The 16,311-nt window shown below is 35.8% G+C and overlaps 1 protein-coding gene across 1 annotated transcript in view; it reads right to left on the reverse strand.

Annotated features, from left to right (window-relative positions):
• Positions 1–16,311, reverse strand: part of SMCHD1 (structural maintenance of chromosomes flexible hinge domain containing 1) — a 194,946-nt gene that overhangs the window by 127,987 nt on the left and 50,648 nt on the right. The window contains exons 11-21 of the mRNA XM_069099718.1: positions 14,307–14,427; positions 14,037–14,220; positions 13,599–13,796; positions 11,961–12,074; positions 10,773–10,879; positions 9,118–9,200; positions 8,070–8,183; positions 5,237–5,314; positions 5,033–5,152; positions 3,113–3,257; positions 1,973–2,069 (exon numbers count right to left, since the gene is read on the reverse strand). Coding sequence (XP_068955819.1) covers positions 1,973–2,069; positions 3,113–3,257; positions 5,033–5,152; positions 5,237–5,314; positions 8,070–8,183; positions 9,118–9,200; positions 10,773–10,879; positions 11,961–12,074; positions 13,599–13,796; positions 14,037–14,220; positions 14,307–14,427 — 1,361 coding nt within the window. The remainder of the gene's footprint in view (positions 1–1,972; positions 2,070–3,112; positions 3,258–5,032; positions 5,153–5,236; positions 5,315–8,069; positions 8,184–9,117; positions 9,201–10,772; positions 10,880–11,960; positions 12,075–13,598; positions 13,797–14,036; positions 14,221–14,306; positions 14,428–16,311) is intronic.

Raw genomic sequence — 16,311 nt, forward strand, 5'->3', positions numbered from 1 at the left:
ATTTTTCGCATTTGGTTTTTTAACATTACTTAGTATAGCTATAATGTTTGATACTTGAAAAGATGTCATTTTCAATATGTCATCAGTTTCTTAGCATTTTGCCCTCTGGTTCTAAGAGATCTGGACAGTTTTAAAATTTCTTGAAATATGATGCTGAGGTAATTTTTTTGGTCCAATGATTCTTCATCTTTTTTTTCTCCTGGATCTGTTTGTTTTCTGGGTCAGTTGTTTTTGCTACAAGAGACCTTACATTTTCTCCTATTTTTCTGGCTTTTTACTTGGTTTTATTATTTCTTGTTGCCTCATGAAGTCATTGGCTCCTGTTTGGTTCATTCAGATTTTTAGGGAGTTTATTGCTTGGGCAAGGATACCAAGCTGCTAATTCCCTTTCCAATTTTTTCTTCTGTGGCTCTCATTTCTTATCCAATTTTTCCCTCAATCACTCTCATTTCACTGATAAAATATTTTTTAATTCTTATTCTATTTCATCCAGGAATTCTATTTGGTCTGGACACACTGTGTTTTTCTCCAAGGCATTGCTCACAAAGGTTTTGGAGTCATTCTCTTCTTCTGGGTTTGTGTCTTGAGCCTCACTAACACTATAAAACCTTTCTAGGGTGGTGCTGTTACTAATTCTTACATCTATTTTCTGACTTCAAACGATGTCAGGGCCAGGCTCTGTGAACTTCTGAAGGGAATGTTTGATCCGCTCCTGTTGCTGCTTTCTTAGGGTGTAGACTATCGTGGAATTCCAAGATCTCAGGGATAGGGGAATATATAATCTTTCAGTGTTCCCAAAATGATCTGAATGAGGGCAGAGTCTGATTGCTCTGAACTCTCCAAGCTCCTGGCCTCAGTTTGTGTCTGATTCAGCTCCTATCCGTCAGCTAAAAAGCTTTGTTGAATAAGAAAAACAGGAATTACAGGCTTTACTTCGGTCTGGGATTCCTACTCTGGTTATTCATCTGAAAGGGCTAGATGCTAGAACTGAGACCCTGCTCTACCCATGGAGTCTGAGCTACACCACTGCTGCTGCTGGCTTCTGAACTTCCAAGGCTACGCATAAAAGATTCTATTCCTCTGAGTAAGTCCCCTTTTCACTCTACCCTGGATCTGTAACCTGGAAGTACATAGTGAGTGACAAAAGAACCAGTTGGAAGTTGTTCCTGTTATAGTACATTGGCATGGGTGTGGTGGTACCCTGGTCAAAATTTTGGACCTCCTCTTCATTGTTGCACAACCTCTCCCTTGGGAGCACTCAGCATATGGCATTGTCATACAATGACCCTAGTCCTTAGTTACCTGCATATATCCCTGTCTTTCTATGTTGGGCTGGAAAAATAACTCACTATGATTTTTCCTGGATTTTTTCACCAAGGTTCAGTCTGTTGTTGCCTTTTCTAGATTTCTTTGGAGGGGTTTTTAAAAGTTAGCTAAATTTATATAACCAAATATGTAATTTGTCCAAGGAGAAAAAATTAGGCTCTAACCTCTACCACCACCCCAAAAGCTTCTTCAGGAGAATGGAAAGAAAATAATTTAAGAATTGAAAGACTTGTTTTAGAGAATAATTAGGGAAGAAGTTACAAATAAACTTGGTAAATATAGTAACAATGCTAAGTGAAATAAGGCTTAGGAAAAGCAGCTAAAATCACCACGTGGAAAACAATGAAGAGAATTTTCAATTCATCAATTCATTTCTTCTCTTTTTTTCTACTGTAACAATATTTATTCTAAACAATAACATATTTCCACGGCAAACAACCTGGACTCACTATCCATCATGTATACTAACTTCCTAAGTGCTAAGAAACTGATGACATATGAAAGTGACATCTTTTCAAGTATCAAACATTATAGCTATACTAAGTAATGTTCAAAAACCAAATGCGAGAAATAAGAATATTTTACTCTCACATATTACTTCAGCAATAAATTTTTAAATTATATAACATTAAGATACTCAGCTTACCTTGCCTTGATAAGAGTTTACATGGCCCTTAGCAGTAACACCCCTAATTACACAATTTGGTCCTTTGCTTATGTCTTCATATTGCAAAGACAAGCCACTGTTTAAAAATTAAAAAAAAAAATCATGTTTATTCTCCTAACATACCTACAATAAAATTCTAAGAGTATCTGTTTTATGTATTCATAAGCATCCTATTATGGACCATACAACCACATTCAATATTACCAATCTCTGACCAATGTCACTAGACAGTGACAGAATAAACCATTTCTATAACTGGTAAATTAATTGCATTGAACAGAGTATATCTATATTCCATTCCATAAATTTTGATTCAACATCATTAGCTTTAAAAGTCAATAAATTTATACTGTGCCCTGTATGCCTACACTGTAAAAAACATAAAAGTTACAGAATCTTTGCATATAAGCATGATTTGATAATGTAGGTGGGAAAATACAAATGTTTTAAAATTACCAAACAATGTAAGGCAATAGATAAATTATCTAGGTGTTTACTCAACAGGACAGGGAGCCTGGAAAGAATGAGCCCACTTCCACTAGGAAATGCACCAAAGTATACAAATGTAGTGGGAATTATGGGTTCCTTTCAGCAAAGCTGGGAACAAGAGAATCACTGTCCATTCAGAAGGGTAAAGAGAAAGGGAAGTATTAGGAAGAAAGTTGGCAGTAGGGAACAGCTAGGTGGTGTGGTGAATAGAGCACTGGTCCTGGAGTCAGGAGGACCTGAGTTCAAATCCAGCCTCAAACACTTAACACTTATTAGCCGTGTGACCTTGGGCAAGTTGCCCCCAATTGCCCTGCCTTTTCCCCTCCCAAAAAAAAAGAGTTGGCAATGGAGTCTGAGTAGCCTGGCATGGAGGAGGGTGAAGACATCTCCACTTGGCACTAGTTCTAGTTAGAACTATCTACAGGACTTTAAAATATCTATACAACAGAGGAATGATGGTAGTTTTAGTAAGGTACTAAGGAACCAGAAGACAAAATGGTCTCAACCTAACAAAGGTGAATGGTTAAGAGATGCTAAAACTTAAAACTTCTGAATTATCTGAAACTAAGAACAAAGTTAAGTACAGAACATAGAGAAGAAAGAAAATTAAAGTTTATTTTCTCAAATTACCTTGCTTCGAGAACTGGCTTAATATCAGTTACTAGTTGAGTAGTATGACCAAATTCATCCTGCAACTCCAGGGGAATATTGAATGGGACTCCAACACGAAATGGAGGATCCAGAAGGCCCACTGAAAATTTCTCTGGTTTACCCTCTTTCATAGGAAACAAATGAGTTGAAAATTAACTTTAATGAATATTTTCATTAGAAGATAAAAGCAGTAAAATGATTTCGACATGACAATTGATGTGTAGTCATTTATAAACTGTCATTAGTCTTAAGAAAAATCTGGTAGGGTTTTTTTAATCGATAAGGAATTTAAGACACTTATTTTCCACAACTGTAGCTGAGAATAAAGACTAATTTTCATAAAATCTGCAAATGTTGAGCAATGTAGCTACAGCAATGTATGTTAAAGAATAAAATTATATTCAAATTCCAAAAAAAAAAGGTGGTTGTTTTTGCTTTTATTTAACTTAATATGCACCCACTAATAAACACCCACTAATAACTCCTAGATTAAAATAATTATAGTCAGTCCTCAAGAATTCTCCTGATTTTAATGGTAACTAACTTCATTTTCATGTTGGCAACCACACACAGTCATGACTATGCACAGTAGAGAAAAAATGAGGTGTGATGCCCACAAGTGTGTAGAATGGCTGGTATACTACTAGATCTTTCACTGGTCTTGTTCACCTTACCACTGCAAAGAGCTTCCTGCATACTCACTGCATATTTTCATCATTTGCCTTTAAAACTCAAGTTCTGTCATGCAATTATGCCTCCAAAGCGAAGTACACTGATGTCAATAACCTTTCCAGTCTTGGCATCTTCTGATAGCAGCAACTAAAGTCCTAGCAACCTCTCCCTTGGTTTTCAGACAGAGGGCAAGGTAGAGAAGTTTACTGCATACAATATACCATACTTTTTAAATACAGAGATAGTATACAACAACACCCTCAAACTGCCATGACACAGTGGAATGTAAGGTTAATAACATAAGATTAAAAAATGTTTTCATTATAAGAATTTTATTTGCTGTACAGTATTTATAGTACTGTAGATGTATTATGAAAATGAATATTATTTGAAGTCAATTTTTCAAAAACTGAGATGTTAGCACAAAAGGTCATAGAATTCTAGGTAATTACTGGCAAGAAAAATGTTTTCCATGTTACCAGTTTTATTTTGGGTACTGCATTTTATGAGTTATGTCAGTTACTATGTTACAAAAATGAGTATTATCAGAATTAATATTTTGTTATCAAGAACTGTATTCAGAAGGGGTGGCTAGGTGGCACAGTGAATATAGCACTGGCCGTGGAGTCAGGAGGACCTGAGCTCAAATACAACCTCAGACATGAACACTTACTAGCCATGTGACCTTGGGCAACTCAACCCCAAGTGCCCTGCCTTCCCCCTCCAAAAGAAAAAAAAAAAAGGCATTATATTCAGAAAAGTCTAATTTTAGTGATCTCTAGAGGAAAATTGTGTTTTTGATGACTGCAGGACATTAGCCCTGTGTTTCTCATAGGTTCAATGTATCAACATTTGTGTTTGAATTTTGTGCCAATTTCTAGGAACATTACCTCTGTGAAAGCTGAGGATTGACTGTACTCATAAAGGCTTCTTGTAGTCAATAACATTCTAATCTTAAGCAGGAATGCTTTTTGACTCCAAAACTACTACAATGATTCTAGAACTTAACTGTCCCTTGATGATTAAAAAAGTGACTGAGACCTATTTGAATAGAAAATTATAGAAGAGTACTAATTAGATATAATATGATGTACTCAGTATCAGTTATCTTCTAAATGTAAACTTATATGAGTACCTCTATATTTTGTAAGTCTTTTGCCCATTTTATTTTAAAATGGTATTTTAGTGAGCTACAAGAATTCAAAAGAAATTCAAAGCTTTACTTACCTTTGACAGAAAATTTTAATGTTTTTGATGGCAATGCCCGGCCTGCATAAGTATCTGCATTACTTTCATTCAATACCACTTGCAGTTTTAATGTGTAATTGCCCAGTTTTTGAATATTTTCTGGAGATAAGTATAAAAAAAAGACTATTACAAACCAGTCACCAAAATATTGTTAAGTTTCTAATCATTTGAAGAATAACTCACCCATTTTCTTGAACCAGTAAGGCCATTTGCCCCCATGCTGACTGATATGTGAAATTATTTCTTTATTCCCACTTGAAGCTTAATCAACCATAAAAGAGAGGGAAAAAGTTACAATTATAATCAAGAAACCAATACACAAAGAGCTGGAATTATGAATTCAGTCAATGAATTCCATATAGTTTCATTTATTCATTTTTTAAAAGCCCTAAACTCAGAAAATATCTTGATAAGAAAGCAAACAGCAATAATGAACTTTCAGACATTTACTAGAATTTCTTTAATAAAAATGCTTTCGTTTTTTTTTTTCTGCCTTTTTTTCTTGGAGGGGAGAAAGCAGGGCAATTGGGGTTAAGTGACTTGCCCAAGGTCACATAGCTTGTAAGTGTTAAGTGTCTGAGGCCAGATTTCAACTCAGGTACTCCTGACTCCAGGGCCAGTGCTCTATTTATTGCGCCCCTCATTTTTAACATTAACGCAAATCATTATTAACTTTTTTTTTAACGTATAGCTGAATTTCTTTTTATCACCAAAAAATATTTCTCACAAATAAGCTACATTCAAAATAAAAACTGTTTAATTTTGAACTTACTGGGTATATTAAACAAAAGATTTTTTTAAATTATTTTTTAGGAATGTCAAGAAACATGTAACATTGCTTTTATATGTAATATGAAAATAGAAAAAACCCAACTTATCAATGGATATGCTAGAGACAAAAGAAATGGTTCATAATTAAATGACTTTTTCCTCAAACTTGCTAATAATCTCTGGACAAATGTACAAGGATACTTTTGTCTTTATTATAGAATATTTTGTTTTCACGGTAAGCATATTTTTTACCAGCTAATACAACACATTAAGGGAGAAAGAGAGAAGGAGATGGAAAAGATGGAAAGAGGAAGAAGATGAATAAGGAAGGGAAAAGAACAAACAACTAGTTCCTTTACTTTCACAATGGCTTATAAGTGAAAACCCAAGGGATAAAAAATCCAAGGAATATGTTCACTGTGATATTCTCTCCTCTATTAAAGTTTCCTATTGCTCCAATTGAATCTACATGGCCCACATATTCCATCTGAAACATTTACCAAACTTCTGAGAAGATTCAAGCTAAGGCAGGCACATATGAAGTGCCTCCCAGAACTTTTAAGCCTCATTCCTCCTACAATTTAGTCGAAGAGAACATATAATGAGATACAGGACAATAAAAACTCTATAATTGTATGAACCAGGATGACTTGGTCACTTTTGTTAACTGTATTTAAAATTCTGATAAATTTAAATCTAACAGAGCCTAGTTCCATACAACCAAGCAATATAATTGAAGGAACTTGGCAGATCTCATCTAGTACAATGCCTTCGTTTTTCAGGTGAAGGAAAGTGATGACCTTCCTAAGGAAACAGTAAATTAGAGTCAGCTGGTTTATGAGAAGCTATTTACAGATGTTCAAAACCTATTTTATGCAGCTTTGTCTCTCCAGTTGCATTGTCAAGTTCCCAAACAAGGAAAAGGTCTTTAAATTCTCTGCACTTTGCTAATTTGGTGCTGAACATACACTGAGTACAAAGAAAATACTAGCAAATAGGATGGGTTTATTAGATGAAGCTATGTCTCAGAGAGATGTCACCCTTGTAGTTGAATGAGAGGAAAGCCCTCAGGAAAAGTGAACTCTGCAATCAAACCCTTTCAAAATTCTTAGGCCATCCTTCAAAGACTTACTCTGTGATAAGATCTTTAGTCAAGATAGTAGGGTCAGTGACTTGATTGTTTGGGGGGTGGAAGCTATATAGGCAGAGAGAGATGCAAAAGCTGAGACTTAGGGCAAAGGGTAAGTGATACCTTATTCTGGCCCTACTAAAAGTGGATCATTGGAGGGAATCAACACCAAACCCTCCTGGGCCAGCTCTGCTCCTATAACCTCCCTTTAGGATAATAGATGCTGGGTAATGAAATCTAAAAAAGGATTTTAGAGGTCATCAAATCTTCCTCATTTTATGGAGGAAGAAAACTAAAAACATTAGAGTAAAATGATTTCTTTCATGTCACATAGCTAAATAATGGTGAGGTCAGACTAGATTCCAAAGCCTACTGACTCCTAGGTCCATAATCTCATATAGTCCACTTTGTCAGCACATCTATAACCCTTCTCTTTCACTTACTGACTCATGCCAATCACCTCTTGGTCAATCATTTTAGCATCTCCCTCTATTATGATACTGCCTTGTCGATAGAGCCCATGATCCAAATCCCAGTACAACTCAACACCACCCCCAGATCTCTTTCAAAGGTCTTGTTATGTTCAGGTTATAGTCAGAATAACAGCTATGGATGCAGCTCTACTGAATTCTAGTAACATTTATTTTGAAGCTGTGACAACTTAAATCCTAAAATGGAGAGGGTTTTTTTCGCCCCAATTGCAATGCCACAAATATCACTAATCAGTGAATACTTTCTTTGACCCAGACAACACTATTAAGTCAATACCTGAAAGAGGAAAAGTACTCACATGTACAAATACAGCACCTCTATTTGGAGTAGCAAAGAAGTGAAAGTATAATCAAGTTTGTAGCTGGCATTTTCATACAGTTCAATTAAAAAACATCTTTTAAACTCATTATATGCAGGGCATTAGCTAGGCACTGGTGAAATAAAGATGAAAATAGAGTTCATGACTTTAAGGAGATTACATCACTATAGGCATAAATCTCCCCAAGAAATCAAAAAGTTCCTAAAAGCTCCATTAATACCTGATGAATTTAAGATTAATCTGCAAATCTATACTACTTCTGAAAAAAGTAATAACAAAGTTACAATGTCCATTTATTCACTTACAATGTAAAATAACCTTGAGCTCAACTAGTAGTTTCTTTGATCCTCCATGACTTGTACCAGGAAGCTTTTGCATGGCTTCTCCTTTCTTATTCAATATTTCGATTCTTAAAGCACCTATATAACAATGAAATATTAAAGGAAAAATAAGATTCATAAAGCTACAAACTAAGAATCTCAAGTTAATGGTTAATGTTACTCAATCAGTAGACATTTATTAAGTGCTCTATGCTAGACATAGTACTAGGGGTACAGAAACAACCTCTCAAGATTTTATTATATCAAGGAAGACAAAACATTCATATATAAGAATACATAGTGTATAAACACAAAATATATGCAAGGTGGTTTTTGTAAGGTAGGGCAGAAGCAGTTGAGGGAGATCAGGAAATGTTTCATAACAGAAGGTGATGCTGGAACTCAGTCTGGAAGAATGTAACAAAGTCTCGGAGGCAGAGGTAATAGAAAGAATTCCAGTACTGGAGGACTGCCAATACAAGGGCACAGAAATAGGAGACGGAATGTTAGATGGAAAAATCCTCACTGTGAAGAATGCTGACAAGGCTAGTTTGGCTGGACTGCACATAACATGCAAGAAGTGGAATAATATATACTGAAGCTGGAGAGCTAGGTTGTGCCACAGTTGTGAAGGTCTTTACAAACCAAAACAAAGAGCTTCTGTTTTATTATAGAAGCAACAAGGGGCTACAAGAAGTTAATAAGTCGGGAGGCTAGGTGGTGCAGTGAGTAAAGCGCCGGCCCCAGAGTCAGGAGGACCTGAGCTCGATTCCGGCCTCAGACATTTAACACCCACACAAAAAACTAGCCATGTAACCTTGGGCAAGTTACTTAAAAAAAAGAAGTTAATAAGTAGGAGAGGGACATAATCAAACAAGTTCAAGAAAAATCATTTTGGCAACCGTGTAGATAAGACTACACTGTAGAACATGGACTGAAGCAATGAGTGATTTGGGGACTGAATTATAAACTCTTCCTTAATGCTTACAGACTAAGATAACTAAAAGAGTTAAAAAAAAGTTTCATATCATACCAATAGGGGTCCCAGCAGGTCTGACTTCATTCTGCAACAATTCATCTCCTTCAGGCCAAGTTATAGATAAACGATCTGGAAGTCTATGATCAAAACAACATATCACAATTCCAATTTGTAAATTATGACATAGTGATAAATAGAAAAAAATCCCTTGTTCAACTAAGCCAACATTCCTTTTTGAGGCAGATGATAGAATTTCCACTATATGAATCTCAGTAGAAACTATCTTTTCTCCATATAAATCCATTATCCATCAAAGAGAATTATGAAAACACAATGAGATTAAGATTGAATGTATGTGCATGTACTTCTGTTTTGTTTTATATAATTTAATTTTCATTAACCTAGGGATTATTTTTAGGGGAAAGTAAGAATTCTAAGACTATGATGTTTTATCATTTTTATTACTGACCCAGCTTTTGTTTTAAACTTTTTTAAGAATGAAAGTTAACTGAAAGAAGCCCAAAAGGACAATAAAGCTTAGTAGAGGAACCAGAAGAATAACTATTATTTCTACTCATTACTGTACCATACAATACAGAAGAAACAAACTTAATGATACTTAGGAAAAAAAATCAGTTCACCAAAAATAAAGTCCTATTAGGTAATCAATTCTAAGGGTTTTTTTTTTTAGCTTTTATTTAGTATTTTCTTTTTACCCAGTTACATGTAAAAACAATTTTTAACGGGCATTTTTGAAACTCGAGTTCCAAATCCTCTCCCTTCCTTTCTCCCCATCCTGTACCCCTTGAGAAGGCAAACAATTCAATATGGGTTATACAAGTGTAGTCCACATAGTCATAAAAAGTCACATTGCGAAAGAAAACAGACAAAAAAACTCAAGAAAAATAAAGAAAGTAAAAAGTATGCTTCAATCTGTATTCAGATACCAGCAGTTCTTTCTCTGGGGATCAACAGCATTTTTATCATTAACCCTTTAGAGTTGTCTTGGATCATTGTATTGCTGAGAACAACAAAGTCATTCATAGTTGCTTATCTCACAATATTGATGTTACTTTGTACTCAGTACATTTAACTTTGCCCATGCAAGTCTTTCCAGGTTTTTCTGAGAGCATCCTGCTTATCATCTCTTATAATGCAACAGTATTCCATCATAATCACACACCACTTGTTTCAGTCATTCCCCATTTGATGGGTTTCCTCTCAACTTCTAATTCTTTACCTCCAAAAAGACATTCTGCTAAGTTTTAATAATGCTTTAAAAAAAATTTCTAGCAGCATAATTAAATTTAATCCATATTGTAAATATGAAACTCTTTTCCTTCACATTTCCAACATAAAGGTAGATTTGCAATGCAATACTGTTTTAACAATTATTGCTTACATCAAATCCCTATGCCAAACTAAAGACTGCCTAAGGTTAAACATTAAGAAGTCACAAGATTCATCCTAGAAGAGCTTGCATTACGCTATGGCAAACCTTTAATACCCAACGACAGTCAACTACATATGATCATTAGGCATCAGGTCAGCAATTTAGTGGAGGATGGAGTCTTATCTGCTGAAAACATGGCAGAAGATATTATATGCCTATAGCATTAACAACTGCCCTATTATAAGAACAAAATTGACAAGTTATCACTAAAATACTTATGACTATAATAATATCAATCATGTTTAATGAATCTTACCTTGCCATTTCATCTTCTACATATTTTTTGATAGTTTTCTCAGCTACTGTCCTATCAAGCTTTGTGATTGGAACAGTTTTAATTTCATCATATAAAGCTTGAGGTTCCTAAATACATAAAAACCAATTATGAGCAGGCATTTCAGAAACAAGTTGTGTAAAAATATACTTCAATCTAGTTAAGTATTAAATATCTGCCACATATTTTTATAATATGGTAAAAAATATTGCAATCATATAACCCCTTAACATAATCAAAAATTCTGATCTAAGGGCAGCCAGGTAGCACAGCGAGTAGGAGCACCGGTCCCAGAGTCGGGATGACCTGGGATCGAATCTGGGCTCAGATACTTAGCAACCACCCAGAAACACCTGGCTGTGTAACCTTGAGCAAGTTACTTAACCCCAACTGCTTAGGAGCGGCCAGGTGGCGCAGTGAGTAAGAGCACCGGCCCCAGAGTCGAGATGAACTGGTATAGAATCCGGGCTCTGATACTTAGTACCACACCCAGAAATAACTAGCTGTGTAACCTTGAACAAGTTACTTAACCCCAATTGCTTTAAAAAAAAAAATTTTGATCTATAATGCTATTAAAATATCTATTTAACCTGATCGAATAAAGCATTTGTAATGACTATAAAACTCTATAATTCACTTGTTGATCTCATCAACAATGAAACATAGAAATCTATGCTAAAAACACATTTTGGTTTAGGAAAAAAAATCACATCATTGACAGTAACTAAAGCTTAATATGCAAGAATCTTAATTCACTACTCCAAAAGACGCATAGGCTTTGGTTTTTTTTTCCAGAGGATATTCACTTAAACACCTATCATCCAAGCCTCAACAACTTAATGGAATGCTTTATGAGGTGCTACGACCAAAAACCACAACCTCCCCAAGTTCAACCTTCCAATGATGACCCTTCTCCATGCTAATATTAACTGGTGCTAAGAAGACAATCTGTTAATGGATTCATACTGAAAGCCTTTCAAGCTTGAAGAAACATATTTGAGGTACTCTAAAACTATTACTGACTCCATGCAATGATAAGCCAAGAAAATGGGACAATATTAAGCAAATGGAAAATAAAAATGAAAGGTTTTAAAAAAAAAATTTACTGAATCTAGAAGCAAAAAATGCCAAAAGAATTTTGATAAGTTTTGTTCATTCCTTGTTACCTACCATTGCAATCTGAACCTCCCCTCCTGTAGCATATACATCTCCATCATGATCACCATAAAGAAAAAATTTTACTATGCTTCCATAATAGAGTGGAAGTGTCTTGGTTGTCTTAACCTAGTATTCAATAAAAAAAAAGAAACCAATATTCAGCTATTATTCATGTTATGAAAATATAAATTACACACATAAAGAGATATATCTATAATTGCCCATATAAAATTCAAATATGAAAACAGATTTTCCTATCTGCAATTCTGTCAGGTTAGGGAAAAAGCACTGTTACTGAAACCCCTCCAAAGAATTAAGTTTATAGAGTCCTCAGGAGCTATCTAAAGTACACAAGCTGAGTGATTTGCTCAGGATCACATGGTTAATACATGTCAAAGGCAATATTTGAAACCAGATCTTTCTGACTCCAAGTCCAAAAACTATGCCCACATCCCAGATCACACACTGTCCCTTAATCAATATAATGCCAAGGAAAAGCAATCGGTTTGAAATCTACGTTCCAGCTTTGGTGAGACTCTCATTATATTTAAGAATAACTGCCATTATACATGTTCCTCTGTTTCTAAATCCACCCAACAAGAGTATTACCTGACTCATACTGAAAATGAGAAATGAAATATATGAATTCTAAAAACTTGGAAAACTGTTTAATGTATCAAAACACAAAATTTTTATTTGAATAAGATCTTTGCCACAAACAAAAAGCACTGTGAATAACTTCAAAGTGATAAAAAGTTAACACTTGTTTCAGAAGTTTTAGCTCAGGCATAATTATAAATATGAATAATAAAATTATAATTTTTCCCTAGGACATAATACTGTAAAATTTAAGATAAGGGGGGAGAGCACTACAGATTTAGTTAATCCAATTCAGGTTAGCTAATACCAATTACAGATAAATATTTCACTATAAATATTTTTTAAAAGTCTATTTAGAATTTAGTATTTACAAAAGAAGAATAAATGTCTAAATTAACAGAGTATGTGATGACATTTTAAAATTTTATATTATTAAAAGTCATCATTTAAGTCAGGAATGGGGAACCTAGGGGCGGCCAGGTAGCACAGCGAGTAAGAGCACCGGCTCCAGTGTTGAGAACACCTGGAGATCGAATCCCGGGCTCAGACACTTAGCACCCACCCAGAAACATCTGGCCGTGTTAACTTGAGCAAGTTACTTAACCCCAATTGCTTAGGGGCGGCCAGGTGGCTCAGCGAGTAAGAGCACCGGCTCCAGTGTCGGGATGACCTGGATCAAATCCGGGCTCGGATACTCAGCACCACACCCAGAAATAATAACTGGCCGTGTAACCTTGAGCAAGTTACTTAACCCGAATTGCTTAAAAAAAAAAAAAAAGGAATGGGGAACCTGTGGCATTGAAACCACATGTGACCCTCTGACTGAAACCACAACGTGACCCTCAAGTGCAGCCCTCTGACTAAATCCAAACTTCACAGAACAGTTCTGTGGATTCAGTCAAAGGGCCACACATAGCCTCAAGGCCCAAGGATTCCAGTCAATATTAGGTAGGGGTAGAAAGCTCCACATAATCTATTTTGGTTCCTAATTCTTCTGTAAAGAAAGAATTTAGGAATATTAAAAACATACATGCCAAAATGTAAACTTACCAACTGGCCTGCTTTATATGTCTTTCCATCCCATTCTATGGAAGAGTATGTAGCCCACGGACTTTGCATCCTTTTCGAGGGAAGGTCTGTCCGTGTGATTATCCCTTTAAAGACTGTAAATTTTATTTGTTTGTCATACTTCTCATGACACTCTTTCAACCACATAGCAAATTCTCTGTCAATTTTCATTCGCTGCTCCTGTAATATTTGGGGTGAAAAAAATTCTCTCAAACAAAAACAGAACTATACAGAAGTACTCATAGTTCCTTCTCCACAGCAAAATAAAGGGCATTACTTTAATCTATCAGAAACAAAATTTAAGTTACAGAAACAAAGTAGAAAATGTGGCATGCAATGCACTAAACCACTGGAATTTTTCTAATTTAAACTAGAATGATTATGTAAACAAATATACAATTCAAAATACTGAAACATTACCTGTCCATTAAAAATCCTTGTAAAAAGAGTGTTCTTATCTTTCAGCTTCAGTTCCAGATCCATAAAAGTCAGTTTATTTGTGCTGACCTGAAATTTATCATTAGTAAATAATGCACCAGAAATTCTATTGTAACATTCAATTGGGGCAAGGCCTCGCTTCTTAGGAGGAGCACACCAGTCAAAGCTTAAACAGAAGAGAAAATCATTTAGTAGAAGCATTGGATTCTAAGACACAAAATGATGTAAGTTTTAAGGAAAATCAAAACTTACTCTTCTACAGTTGTATATGGTATTAATCTTCCATTCCAAAAACATTCAAAAATGGGTCTTTTCCCTCTTGCTCCTTTTTCTACTATAAAACAGTCATCATCATCATCATCATCTTTCAATTCTAGGCAAAATCGGAAGGAAAAAACGTCATTGTTATAAAAAGACTTACAAATTAAGATTTGCAATAACTTCTGCTGAAACTGCTACCAAATCTCAAGAAAAGCTTTTAGGTGGTAATGGAGGAAAAAAACTTTCAAAAATCCAAATGAGGTAGGTATGGTTATGTCTGTTTGTATGTATATTTGTATATATGGTTTGGGGGGGCAGGGGTTGTTGAGACAGAGGGCAGCTGTCCCCAACTTACTCTAAAAGCTTACTTTGAAGTCAACTGTTTTGGTACTAAAATGAATTTTCTTACTGCATTAAGAATAATGGTTAGTGAATAGAGCACCAGCCCTGGAGTCAGGAGGACCTGAGTTCAAATCCAGCCTCAGACACTTAACACAAAAAACTAGCCATGTGACCATGGGCAAGTCATTTAACCCTAATTGCCTACCTTCCCCCTCCAAAAACAAGGAAAAAAAAAGAATAATGGTTAGGTTCCCAGGAAAACACATCAAAATAATCCAAAATCTACCTTAAGTTTTCACAACATTATTATCTCTTGATTACTGAACTTTTTCATCATTCCTTTCCAGTCTCCTTTGCTTGGCTATTATCTTTTCTTTCCTTCCCCTAACTGTGGGTGCTCCCCAAGGGTCTATCCTAGGCACCCTTCTCTTCTCTCTATAATATAGATAACGTCCGACATTTGCTACCTGTGTATCCTTAAGGAAGTCAAAATAATTTCGCTGGGCCTCAGTTTCCTGATCTATAAAATGAAGAGGTTGGATTAGATGGTCCCTGAGGTCCCCTCTAGATCCAATGACCTCTGGAATCAAATATAACCACTTCCTTAGTGACTTAAAACCTGTCACAACCCGGCTCCAATATACCTTTCTAGCTCCATTACAAATTATTTTCCTTCATACACAGGACGGTCTTAGTCAAATGTCCTTCTTCATGTTCCTCATGCCTGATATTCTACTTCCCTTCTGCATGCCTCTGCAAAGCAGAAAGGTAGCACAGTGAATAGAGAGCTGAGTCTGGAGTCAGGAAGGTCTGAGTTTAAATTTGGGTTCAGACACTTACTAGCTATGTTAAACAGGGCAGTCTGTTTGGCTTGGTTTCCCCAAGACCTCTTTCAGAGGTGTTGGATAAGATTTCACAGCTACGTGACTTAAGAGAATGGGGAAAAAAATAAATTTACTCAAGAGAGAAGGGTAAATAGCCAGTGGATTCAAAGTCAGAATAGACTGACAAGAAAAGAATTGCTTATTGCTCTGTTGAGAGCATGGGTGTTTTTGGAAGAATTGATGGTATTCCAACTAACGAACTATACAAAATTTATCAAGAAAAGGGGATTGATGGTAGAACAGAGAAGTGAGAACTGCCCCTACAGATCTTCCTGAACCACTGTATTCAAGTTTGTCACACCTTCAGGGAGACACAGATTAAAGAAAGTACTGGGACAGGTGGAAGTAGTTAATATGCTGGGACTTATGGCATGACATCAATCCATTAAAACAGAACAAGGAGGACAGTGTCATATATTCTACTGTGAATGAGACTATGATAGTGAGCTCATGGACTCCAGAAGCACAGCTGACCCTATATTTGTTTCTTTTTGGCTATTAAACTTGTTTGTGAGACTTGTTTGCTGCAGGCTTAGTACCCTTCACCTGCAGATGCCTGATCACTTAAGCTGGATGTCATCCCTGTCCACAACTGTGATATGCCACCGCTGGACCTGCCATCAACTGAGCTCTGGATGCCAGCTAAAGAACTGACCTTTTGGGGCGGCTAGAAGGTGCAGTGAATAGAGCACCGGCCCTGGAGTCAGGAGGACCTAAGTTCAAATCCGGCCTCAGAAACTTAACACAAAAAACTAGCCGTGTGACTTTGA

This window comes from Petaurus breviceps, unplaced genomic scaffold (genome assembly GCF_028583685.1).
Source record: "Petaurus breviceps papuanus isolate PSGF00001 unplaced genomic scaffold, PetGlider_PUasm1.0 38, whole genome shotgun sequence".
Lineage (NCBI taxonomy): Eukaryota > Metazoa > Chordata > Mammalia > Diprotodontia > Petauridae > Petaurus > Petaurus breviceps.